Source organism: Chlorocebus sabaeus, chromosome 25 (assembly GCF_047675955.1).
Source record: "Chlorocebus sabaeus isolate Y175 chromosome 25, mChlSab1.0.hap1, whole genome shotgun sequence".
NCBI classification, from domain to species: Eukaryota; Metazoa; Chordata; class Mammalia; order Primates; family Cercopithecidae; genus Chlorocebus; species Chlorocebus sabaeus.
In genome coordinates, this window is record NC_132928.1 from 84,798,366 (window position 1) to 84,810,914 (window position 12,549).

The 12,549-nt window shown below is 47.2% G+C and overlaps 1 protein-coding gene across 1 annotated transcript in view; it reads right to left on the minus strand.

The window, feature by feature from the left end:
• The window catches only part of LOC103230917 (kinesin-like protein KIF28P), a 70,474-nt gene that overhangs the window by 41,000 nt on the left and 16,925 nt on the right, over positions 1 to 12,549 (minus strand). The window contains exons 3-4 of the mRNA XM_073011409.1: positions 9,334 to 9,550; positions 2,420 to 2,455 (exon numbers count right to left, since the gene is read on the minus strand). Of these exons, the coding sequence (XP_072867510.1) occupies positions 2,420 to 2,455; positions 9,334 to 9,550 (253 nt within the window). The remainder of the gene's footprint in view (positions 1 to 2,419; positions 2,456 to 9,333; positions 9,551 to 12,549) is intronic.

Below are 12,549 nucleotides of genomic sequence, written 5' to 3' on the forward strand. Positions count from 1 at the left end.
TTGCCCGACCCGTAAATGCTAACTTTCATGTGTTAATGGATTTAAAATACCCATCCTGCTTCCGGAAGTGCCACTATTTCTATTTGCACCTTGCACCCTCACTTCTCTGCCTCACCAAACTCATAACCCTCTTTCAAGGCCCAGCCTCACTCCTCTGCGGACGGCAGGGAACACCGTGGTGGTATTAGCTCCACCCCTGCTTCCAAGCCTCCGCCTGGGTGCCGCTCGCTCGTGTGCACACATAGCATCGTGTTACTTGCTGCAGTGGGTGTTGCATCCTCCACTAAGCTGCTCCAGGGCGGGAATCATGTCTTAGGTTTTATTCATCCTCAGAGTCTAGCATTCTGTCTAAAACATTAAGGATATTTAACAGACCTTATTTAATTGACTGCTGAAAGAACTGACGGAAAAACGAGGCTTGAAAAGGATCTTAGTGTCAGGCCTCTGAGCCCAAGCTAAGCCATCATCTCCCCTGTGACCTGCACGTACACATCCAGATGGCCTGAAGTAACTGAAGAATCACAAAAGCAGTGAAAATGGCCTGTTCCTGCCACAACTGGTGACATTACCTTGTGAAATTCCTTCTCCTGGCTCATCCTGGCTCAAAAGCTCCCCCACTGAGCACCTTGTGACCCCTACTCCTGCCAGCCAGAGAACAACCCCCTTTGACTATAATTTTCCACTACCACCCAAATCCTATAAAACGGCCCCACCCTTATCTCCCTTCACTGACTCTTTTCGGACTCAGCCCGCCTGCACCCAGGTGAAATAAACAGCCTTGTTGCCCACACAAAGCCTGTTTGGTGGTCTCTTCACACAGACAAGAGTGAAACTTAGGATGCCCAATTCTCTGCTTTTGTTGTTGTTTTTTTGAGACGGAGTCTTGCTCTGTCACCCAGGCTGGAGCGCAGTGGTGCAATCTCGGCTCACCGCAAGCTCCGCCTCCCAGGTTCATGCCATTCTCCTGCCTCAGCCTCCTGAGTAGCCTCCTGGGACTACAGGCGCCCGCCACCACGCCCGGCTAATTTTTGGTATTTTTTAGTAGAGACAGGGTTTCGCCGTGTTAACCAGGATGGTCTCGATCTCCTGACCTCGTGATCTGCCTGCCTCAGCCTCCCAAAGTGCTGGGATTACAGGCGTGAGCCATCGCACCCGGCCCCGATTCTCTTACTTAGAGATAAGGAACAGAATTCCAGAGAGATTATCATCATGAGTGGCTGTCAGTAGGGGGACCATGGTAAGATGTCCCCCTCCCCCCATTCTTCCCCGTAAGAAGCCAGTAGTAAAGGGAGAAAGGTCCAGGGTTTGGGTAGTTTCTGGGGTTCCACTAAAACTATTAGCACATGGCCTCTGACCGTAAGAAACCTACAGTTACAGGTGCATTTGCCAATGTATCCACTCAGCAAGCATCTAGGAAGCACCCATTCTAGACTAAATACTGCATAAGTCCTGCGGATGAAAAAGTATTCAAAAGGAAATCATTATTTGGAAATCACATACAACTATGTAAATAAAATTTTACAGTACAGTGTAATAAGTGCAAGGAGAAAGGGTAGAATGAAAAAAATGCTGAAGATCTAGCTTTGGATAGGCACTGTGTTAGACATTTAAAAATTTAGTACATCTTCAGATGTAGTGTCTTATTTTAAATTCTCCTTATGAAAATGCAAACTGAGCTCTGAGATAAGATGAGTTTCCAAAGTCACACAGCTAGTAAACAGGAGAGCTGGGCTTTGAAACCATCCTCTTCCGACTCTCCAGGAGCTGGGGAACGACAGCCTGTGAGCCGAATTCAGCCCACCGCCTGCTTTTGACCCTTGAGCTCTGAGTGTTTATCACGTTTTTAAATGGCTGAAACAAAAATACTATTTTGTGACATATGAAAATGATGTAACATTCAAATTTAGTGTCTATAAGTAAAGTTTCATTGATACACAGTCAGTTGCGCCTTCTCACGTCTTGTCTACGGCTTCTGTTGAACTATGACAGCAGAGTTGAGTGCCTGCAGCAGGGACAGTGTGGCCCCCAAAGCCTGAACTATTGACTACCTGGCCCTCGGCGGGTAAAGTTTGCCAGTCCCTGTACAGTGTCATGCCGGCTGAAGCTACCTGCCTCAGACAGAGCAAGGTGCTGACCTTGAGCTGGATCTTCAAGTTTAGTGGTTTCTTTAAGGACAGAGAAAGCAGAATCGGTGCTCTAGGCAGAGAAAGGATAGATGCGAGAAAGGAGAACATGCTCTGGAAAGGAGGAACGTTTCTTGTGTGAAGAGAAGGGGACGTTGATGAAGTTGGAGAGGTAGGTGGGGCTGGGCGGTTGAGGCCAGGCCAGAGTTTACGGGCAGGACAGGTGACCATGCGTCCCACAGGTTTGCTGAGCTGCAGAGTCACCCAGATTTGCATGTCAGAAACATCTCTATTACCTGTTCATTGTAAATTTCCAGCATACTGAACGTAACCTGTATGGAGAAGAGCACACAAAGTAAATATTCTCTTAAAACAGTTATTTTGGGGGCAGAGAAGTGATAGGGAAACAACATAAATGTTGAACAACGGGAAAAAAGCTGATGCTAAATAAAGCAAAGCTCCCAACCTGAACATATGTGGAGAGACTGGTCTCCACCCGCCCAAGCTTTCGGACTCCTGCTAGCCAAGCTCGCACCTCTTAAGCAGGACTGGGGGACTCTGGACAGCTCTAGTCTAGAGCAAAGGCCTCGAGTACTGGCATTTTCCCACCTCCCCCAAGAAAAAGCTGGCTTGTCTGTTAGTCACCCCGCAGTAAGTCTTGCTAGTCAGGCCTTGCAGCCACAGAGCTTCCTGTTAGCTTCTGTATGTCTCATGTTTTTTATTTTTATTTTCCATATGTAATATATCCATGTAAGGGTGTCTCATGTTTAAAAATGAACAAAGGGCCAAGGATTAGCAGACAGAGAAAGCCTGCAATATAGAGAGAGGGGTTAAAACAAACAAGTAGAAAGAAGGAACTCAGAAAACAGACTGAGAGAGTAAAAGGCAATGTTTTCTTCTTTCTTTTCTTTTTTTTTTTTTTTTTTTTTTTTGAGGCAGAGTCTTGCACTGTCACCCGGGCTAGACTGCAGTGGCGCAATCTTGGCTCACTGCAACCTCTGCCTCCCAGGTTCAAGCGATTCTGCTGTCTCAGTCTCCCAAGTAGCTGGGATTACAGGCGCCCACCACCATGCCCAGCTAATTTTTTTGTATTTTTAGTAGAGACGGGGTTTCACCATGTTGGCCAGGCTGGTCTCGAACTCCTGACCTTGTGATTCACCTGCCTCGGCCTCCCATAAAGTGCTGGGATTACAGGTGTAAGCCACCAGCATTTTTTTTTTTTTTTTTTTTTTTTTGAGACGGAGTCTTGCTCTGTCGCCCGGGCTGGAGTGCAGTGGCCGGATCTCAGCTCACTGCAAGCTCCGCCTCCCGGGTTTACGCCATTCTCCTGCCTCAGCCTCCCGAGTAGCTGGGACTACAGGCGCCCGCCACTTCGCCCGGCTAGTTTTTTTTTGTGTTTTTAGTAGAGACGGGGTTTCACCGTGTTAGCCAGGATGGTCTCGATCTCCTGACCTCGTGATCCGCCCATCTCGGCCTCCCAAAGTGCTGGGATTACAGGCTTGAGCCACCGCGCCCGGCCCTTTTTTTTTTTTTTTTAAGACAAGGTTCTGCTGTCGCCCAGGCTGGAAATGTAGTGGTATGATCTCAGCTCACTGTAGCCTCAACCGCTGGGCTCAAGCAATTCTCCTGCCTCAGCCTCCCGAGTAGCTGGGACTATAGGATCATGCCACCACGCCCAGCCAACTTTTGTACTTTTAGTAGAGGCGGGATTTTTCCATCTTGCTCAGGCTGGTCTTGAACTCCTGGCCTCAAGTGATAGGCTCCCCTCCTCGTCCTCTCAAAGTCCTGGGATTACAGGCACAAGTCACCATGCTCAGCTTAGAAATATTTTTTAAAGCCGTAGAAGTAATAGCCTCAAAGAAAGAATTATACCCGTGGAAAAAAAGAGGATTTTATTTAAAAGAACAACCAGAGAATAAAAGAAAGTGCCTGTAAATTAAATTTATGAATGATAGCCAAAATAAAAATGCAGGAGAGTTATAATAACATTAAGGGAATCTTCTAGAATGCAGAATAAAAAACCAGTGGTGGCTCACACTTGGAATTCCAGCTACTTGAGAGACTGATGCCAGGAGGAGGATCCCTTGAGCCCAGGAGTTCAAGACAAGCCTGGGCAACAGAGTGAGACTCCATCTCTTTTAAGAAAGAAAAGACCAAGAAATAGAAGATAGGTTTGTAAAAGATAATAAAATTAGAACATTAGTACAAGAGGCCCAAAATCCAATTAGTAGGAATTTCAGAAAGGGAAAACAAGAAATACAGGAGATAAAATAAGAAATATTGTAAGAAAAGTTTTTCAGAACTGAAGGACAGGAATCTCCAAATTGAAAAAGGTCCACCAAGTGTGCATGATAAATGAAAAAAGACTCATTAAGATGTCAGAACATCAAGGATAATGAGAAGACCCTGAAGGCTGCGAGAGAGAAACTGACCGTCAAAAATGGTTGCACACAGAGAACTGGCGACCAGAATGGATGGTAGCCGACTTCTCAGCTGTAACACTAGAGGCCTTCAATATTCTCAGAGATTTCTATTCCAGGTAAATGTCAGTCAAGTGTGGAGGTAGGAAAAGATATTTTCAGTTGTGCAAAGGATGAAAAGAAAAATGTACTCTGGATGCGCCTTTTCTGAAGCACTTGCAGCAAAAAGAGAGTAAATGAAAAAAGAAGAATACATTGGGTCCAGGAGTCAGGGGAGCCAACGAAGGTGAAGGTTGGAGTCCAGTTCCAGAATGACAGTGTGGAGTAGCCCTGCAGCGACAGTGCTCCAAATTGTGCTGAGACAATTAACACAATTGTAACAGGAGAACTGAGGACTCCTGCTGAAGGAGACCCCAAATATCATGGTACCAGCACGTTGGAGTGTGTGGAAAAGATTGTCAGTAGGTATGTGACAGTGATTTGGAGCACTTAGATTTATAGAAAAGTAAACATAATTAAAATGGCAATTAAAAATTCCAAGAAAAATAAAATGTGGAAAGGATGTATGCGGTATTTGGTGCAGCAGTGAACAACACTTGTGCAGTTAAAATGTTCATAATTAAATTCTGAGGCAGACACTGTTAAGAAAAAATACTAAGATGTTAACAATTATTGATTTAACCAAATGTTATAATAAGCATTGTCCTAAATGTAGGGAGTATGGCAGGGGGACATATTGTAGTTGGGGAGTATGTGGGGGAAAGGTACTGTGGCTGGGGAGTATGTGGGGGGAACGTACTGTGGCTGGGGAGTATATGGGGGGAAGGTACTGTGGCTGGGGAGTATGTGGGGGGAAGGTACCGTGGCTGGGGAGTATGTGGGGGGAAGTTACCATGGCTGGGGAGTATGTGGGGGGAAGGTACCGTGGCTGGGGAGTATGTGGGGGGAAGGTACCGTGGCTGGGGAGTATGTGGGGGCAAGGTACCGTGGCTGGGGAGTATGTAGGGGGAAGGTACCGTGGCTGGGGAGTATGTGGGGGGAAGGTACCGTGGCTGGGGAGTATGTGGGGGAAGGTACCGTGGCTGGGGAGTATGTGGGGGGAAGGTACCGTGGCTGGGGAGTATGTGGGGGGAAGGTACTGTGGCTGGGGAGTATGTGGGGGAAAGGTACCGTGGCTGGGGAGTATGTAGCGGGGGAAGGTACCGTGGCTGGGGAGTATGTGGGGGCAAGGTACCGTGGCTGGGGAGTATGTGGGGGGAAGGTACCGTGGCTGGGGAGTATGTGGGGGGAAGGTACCGTGGCTGGGGAGTATGTGGGGGGAAGGTACCGTGGCTGGGGAGTATGTGGGGGGAAGGTACCGTGGCTGGGGAGTATGTGGGGGCAAGGTACCGTGGCTGGGGAGTATGTGGGGGGAAGGTACCGTGGCTGGGGGGTATGTGGGGGGAAGGTACCGTGGCTGGGGAGTATGTGGGGGGAAGGTACCGTGGCTGGGGAGTATGTGGGGGGAAGGTACCGTGGCTGGGGAGTACGTGGGGGGGGAAGGTACTGTGACTGGGGAGTGTGGGGGGGGAAGGTACTGTGACTGGGGAGTGTGGGGGGGGAAGGTACTGTGGCTGGGGAGTATGTGGGGGGAAGGTACTGTGGCTGGGGAGTATGTGGGGGGAACGTACTGTGGCTGGGGAGTATGTGGGTGGAAGGTACTGTGGCTGGGGAGTATGTGGGGGGAAGGTATCATGGCTGGGGAGTATGTGGGGGAAGGTACCGTGGCTGGGGAGTATGTGGGGGGAAGGTACCGTGGCTGGGGAGTATGTAGCGGGGGAAGGTACCGTGGCTGGGGAGTATGTGGGGGGAAGGTACCGTGGCTGGGGAGTATGTGGGGGGAAGGTACCGTGGCTGGGGAGTATGTGGGGGCAAGGTACCGTGGCTGGGGAGTATGTGGGGGGAAGGTACGGTGGCTGGGGAGTATGTGGGGGGAAGGTACGGTGGCTGGGGAGTATGTGGGGGGAAGGTACCGTGGCTGGGGAGTATGTGGGGGGAAGGTACCGTGGCTGGGGAGTATGTGGGGGCAAGGTACGGTGGCTGGGGAGTATGTGGGGGGAAGGTACCGTGGCTGGGGAGTATGTGGGGGGAAGTTACTGTGGCTGGGGAGTATGTGGGGGGAAGGTACTGTGGCTGGGGAGTATGTGGGGGGAAGGTACCGTGGCTGGGGAGTATGTGGGGGGGGAAGGTACTGTGACTGGGGAGTGTGGGGGGGGAAGGTACTGTGACTGGGGAGTATGTGGGGGGAAGGTACTGTGGCTGGGGAGTATGTGGAGGGAACGGTACTGTGGCTGGGGAGTATGTGGGTGGAAGGTACTGTGGCTGGGGAGTATGTGGGGGGAAGGTACTGTGGCTGGGGAGTATGTGGGGGGAAGGTACTGTGGCTGGGGAGTATGTGGGGGGAAGGTACTGTGGCTGGGGAGTATGTGGGGGGAAGGTACTGTGGCTGGGGAGTATGTGGGGGGAAGGTACTGTGGCTGGGGAGTATGTGGGGGGAAGGTACTGTGGCTGGGGAGTATGTGGGGGGAAGGTACTGTGGCTGGGGAGTATGTGGGGGGAACGTACTGTGGTTGGGGAATATGTGAAGGGGGAAGGTACTGTGGCTGGGGAGTATGTGGGTGGAACGTACTGTGGCTGGGGAGTATGTGGGGGGAACGTACTGTGGTTGGGGAGTATGTGAAGGGGGAAGGTACTGTGGCTGGGGAGTATGTGGGGGGAACGTACTGTGGTTGGGGACATTGGTGTGTCTGAGTTAAATTTTCTTCTGCCGCGGTGGGAAGACAGTAGATAGTGTCCAGAATTGCTTTTGCAGAAAAGAAAAACCAACATTATTTTAAAATGTGGAGATGGCTACCAGGGCAAACAGTGAAAAGATTGAAGAAAGTAACGAGAATACCGGGAAAGGGGAAAGGATGGGCGGGAGACTGGTGGTTTCCATTAAAGCCTTTCAGAACAATTTGAAGTTTGACAGCTGAATTGAGATATAATTCACATACCGTATAATTCACCAGCTTTCCACGCAATGGTTTTTAGTATACTCACAGAGCTGTGAAACTGTCAACAACCTAAATTTAGAATATTTTGTTTACTGACAAAACTGTTACTCCCCTTTCTCTACCTTCTCCCCTCCCCTCCCCACAACATCCAGCCCAAGGCAGCTGCCAATTTCTTTTCTATCTCTAGATTTTCTTATCCTGGAAGTTTCCTTCAAATGGAGTCATACAGTGTGTGGTCTTTTGTCTCTGGCTTCTTGTACTTAGAATGACACGTTCAAGGTTTGTCCACGTTGTAATCTGTTAGAATTTGATTCCTTTTTGGCCGGGCGCGGTGGCTCACGCCTGTAATCCCAGCACTTGGGGAGGCCAAGGCAGGTGGATCACGAGGTCAAGAGATCGAGACCATCTTGGCTAACCCGGTGAAACCCCGTCTCTACTAAAAAAATACAAAAAACTAGCCGGGCGCGGTGGCAGGTGCCTGTAGTCCCAGCCACTCGGGAGGCTGAGGCAGGAGAATGGCGTGAACCCGGGAGGCGGAGCTTGCAGTGAGCTGAGATCCGGCCACTGCACTCCAGCCTGGGCGACTGAGCGAGACTCCGTCTCAAAAAAAAAAAAAAAAAAAAAAAAAGAATTTCATTCTTTTTAAGGCTGAATTGCCCGTTGTAAGGATAGACCACGTTTTATTCAACCGTTCATCGGTGGATGGGTGTTGGGCTGCTTCCTCTTCGTGGCTATTATAAATATGCTGCCATGGAAAATTCATGTACGAGTTTTTGTGTGGACATGTTCTTTCTCTTGGCTATTTGAGGTTTTAAACTGGACTTGTATTCCTTTGAAAATATTTGAATTAAAAATTAGAGGCTGGGCACAGTGGCTCCTGTCTGTAATCCCAGAGCTTTAGGAGGACAAGGAGGAGGGATTGCTTGAGGTCAGGAATTTGAGACCAGCCGGGGCAACATAGCAAGACCCCATCTCTACAAAATATATAAATCTAAATGAATAAATATTAGAAAGGTACTGAAATGTTAGCGGTAGTTAGGTGATATTATAAATATAAAATTCTCTAACTTGAACATGTTACCATTAACATCAGAAAAATAAGATAAAAAATAATGCAGTATTGTATTTTCATAACACCAGCTTAAATGGTGCTACCATTTTAGGAAAGCAGAACCATGAACTATGCTTACAAGCATTTGTTGACATTCTCCTGTCATGTTTTAAAGCTAATTATGTTAATGGTACACTCTATCTGGAAAATACCAACGTTCAGTGAATCTAAAATTTGGTCTTGGGTCTCGTGTGCTAGAGCAAGTAAAAGGCTATGCTCTGTGTAAAAAACAATTTAAAAACAAAGTAATATTCTTCAGCACTAAAAACACGTTGATTAAGACTAGAATAGAGCCACAACCTTGGCAGAAGAGAGTGGCAAAGGCAGCCACAGACGTGAGTCGGCTAAGGTTTTGTTTTATAAACCAGATAATAATATCCAATAATAATCCCTTGTTAGTGTTAGCAATTAAGATGTCTGACTCTAGAATATTACACCAGAGTGACTTTCCTTGGATTTGCCTCCATATAAGCAGAAAAATCCAACATCTTATTTAGCTGCAACATGATTTTGTAATCATATAAACATTTTGGTATGAAAAACAAACATTATCCTAAAATAGAGATGCTGAGAACTTCCATTTGGGGAAGGGGTTCGGAATGAAAAAATACAATCCCTTCGAGAAGGGATTCGAGAATACGTACCTGGTGTTCTTGATTTCTCCCCTGGTTCTCAATTGCTTGAAAGAGCTCCTCACACACAGTTGGAATAATACCCTTGTTTGCACCAAACCCGATCGTGGAATAGCTTTTCCCGGAGCCGGTTTGGCCATAGGCCAGGAGGGTTGCATTATAACCTTGCCAAGCACTGTCCAGGATTCCCCTGCCAAGGTCGTGGAAGACATCTCTCTGGAAAGACGACAGGTGGCATGTTCAGCACAGTCAGTGGCATGCAGAGTTCCTCTTCCCTACTTTCTCAGTCCTCTTAAATCCAAATAAATATCCTGGCTTTCAAAAATCCCACCTCAATTCATACCATTTGACCTGCTTCAAATACAACTCAGATGCTGGCTTAGAACAGGTGGAGTGAAACTGAAAACTAAGGGATTTGTGGATTTGGAAAACACTGATCATTTACCTTCGTGGATCACATCGGGTACATCCTGAACGAGCTAATCCCCATGGGCCATGAAATTGCGGACTTTACAGCCTTGCCAAAACATGGGCCAGGTCTTTAAAATTAAGCAATTAGATAAAAATGTCAAGGCACAGAAACCAGTCAAAGCATTTTCGACTACTTTATTCGTTAACTCAAACCATAACATCACAATATAGCCACACACATTTTAGTCCTCTCTGGTGACGTCTCCGCTTTTTCTACTTTTTCCAGTGGTTCCACACACACACACACCCCTTTGTTAAGTTAAAATAGAGATGTTTGTGCCCACAGTTGCTGAAAGAGAGGGGATGTGGTCTGGCTCCTTTGCCCATCTGGGCTGCAGCCATCGACTGCAATAGTTCTCTCATTTGAGGCTGTTTCAAAGCGTGTATTTCTTCCTACTCTCTAATAGCAATGGTAAAGCACTAAGCATTACATATTCCATGTATTACAATATATACATCTGTATAATTTATTTCATGTGTCTGGGGAAAATGCACACACCAACGTAGTGTGATTTACCTGAGGACAATAGACAATAACCAACGTTCATGTAATATTTGAGAAAGGGATAAAAATTCTTCCACCGGCCGGGCGCGGTGGCTCAAGCCTGTAATCCCAGCACTTTGGGAGGCCGAGACGGGCGGATCACGAGGTCAGGAAATCGAGACCATCCTGGCTACCACGGTGAAACCCCGTCTCTACTAAAAAATACAAAAAATACAAAAAACTAGCCGGGCGAGGTGGCAGCGCCTGTAGTCCCAGCTACTCGGGAGGCTGAGGCAGGAGAATGGCGTGAACCCGGGAGGCGGAGCTTGCAGTGAGCTGAGATCCGGCCACTGCACTCCAGCCTGGGTGACAGAGCGAGACTCCGTCTCAAAAAAAAAAAAAAAAAAAAAAAAAAAAAAAAAAAAAAAAAAAATTCTTCCACCAAAAGGGTTAGGAGAGCTCTAGACTTTAAAATGTGGAGTTTCACCAGTGGTTTCCCAGAACACTATGACCATACTTTTACCAGAAAAATATATTTGTATAACAGATGTTGACTCTACCTTGGAAGCTGTGTGCTAAACCTAACACCTGCCTACCAAGTAAAAGTGACTAGTTTTGCTGTTTTGTTTTCTCAGTGCTATGGGAGATTTGGGAAAACGTTTTGTGTGTGTGCTTAATTTTTATGGACTGAAAACTTTAAACAAGTAATACGGGCCAGGCGCGGTGGCTCATGCCTGTAATCCCAGCGCTTTGGGAGGCCGAGGTGGTGGATCACCTCAGATCAGGAGTTCGAAACCAGTCTGGCCCACATGGCGAAACCCCATCTCTTCTAACATACAAAGTTAGCCGGGTGTGGTGGCGGGTGCCTGTAATCTCTGAGGCAGGAGAATCTCTTGGACCTGGGAGGCGGAGGTTGCAGTGAGCTGAGATTGCACCACTGCACTCCAGCCTGAGCAACAGTAGGAGACTCTGTCTCAAAAAACAAAACAAAAACACCCCAGGTGTTGGCAAGGCCAGGCTTCCTCAGAAGCCTCTAGAGGAGAAGCCTCCCTTGCCTCCCCGTCTTCTGGGGGTCCCGGCGGTCCTCAGGGCTCCTCCGATCGCTGCTGCTTTGCTCCACTTTGTGTCCATTGCGATGTGGTTCCCCGTGTCTGAGTGTCCAAATTTCCTCCTCCTGATAAGGATTGGACTTAGGGCTCACTCGAATCCAGCATGGCCTCATCGGCCAAGACCCTGTTCGCACATAGGGTCCTGTTCTGAAGTTCTAGACGGACGTGAATTTTGGGGGGTCACTGTTCAACCTGTTACAGCACCTTTGTAGAGAATCAGTTGATGACATGTATGAGGGTCTATTTCTGGACACTGTATTCTGTTCCATTGACCCACATGTCTACCTTTAAACCAATACCAGGCTGGGTGTGGTGGCTCATACCTGCACCCAGTACTCTGGGAGGCCGAGGTGGGTGGATCACCTGAGGTCAGGAGCTCGAGACCAGCCTGGCCAACATGGGGAAACCCCATCTCTACTAAAATTCCAAAAATTAGCCAGGCGTGGTGGCACGTGCCTGTAATCCCAGCTACTCGGGAGGCTGAGGCAGGAGAATCGCTTGAACCCTCGAGGCTGAAGTTGCAGTGAGCCGAGATCATGCCATTGCACTCCAGCCTGGGGGACAAGAGGGAAACTGCCTCTCAAAAATAAATAAATACATAATAAATTTTAAAAACCAATACCACACTATCTAGATTACTATAGCTTTGCAATGGGTTTTACATTCACCAACTTCATTCTCTTTCAAAATAATTTTGGCCATTCTGAGTCCCTTTTACAATTCCATGTAAATTATTGAAATGGTGTATGAATTTCTACCAAAAATGCCTGCTGGGATTTTAATTGGGATTGCTTTGAATTTGTTGATCAATTTGGCTTCTGAATAATATTGTCTTCTTATTTATTTAAATCTTCCTTTCAGTAATGTTTTATAGTGTTCAATGTACAGTTTTTGTACATATTTTGCTAAATTTATCCTTAAAGTATTTCATGTTTTTGATACTATTGTTCATATTTTAAAATTTCATTTTCCAATTGTTCATCGCTATTATAGTTTAGAGAAATACTATTCCTTTCTGTATATTGACTTTTGTAAACACACTTATTAACTGTAGTAGCTTTTGTGTTTTGTAAAGCACTTAGGATTTTTATTTTTTATTTTGTTTTTTGGAGATAAGGTCTCACTCTGTGGCCCAAGCTGGAGTGCAGGTGCTATTCACAGGTG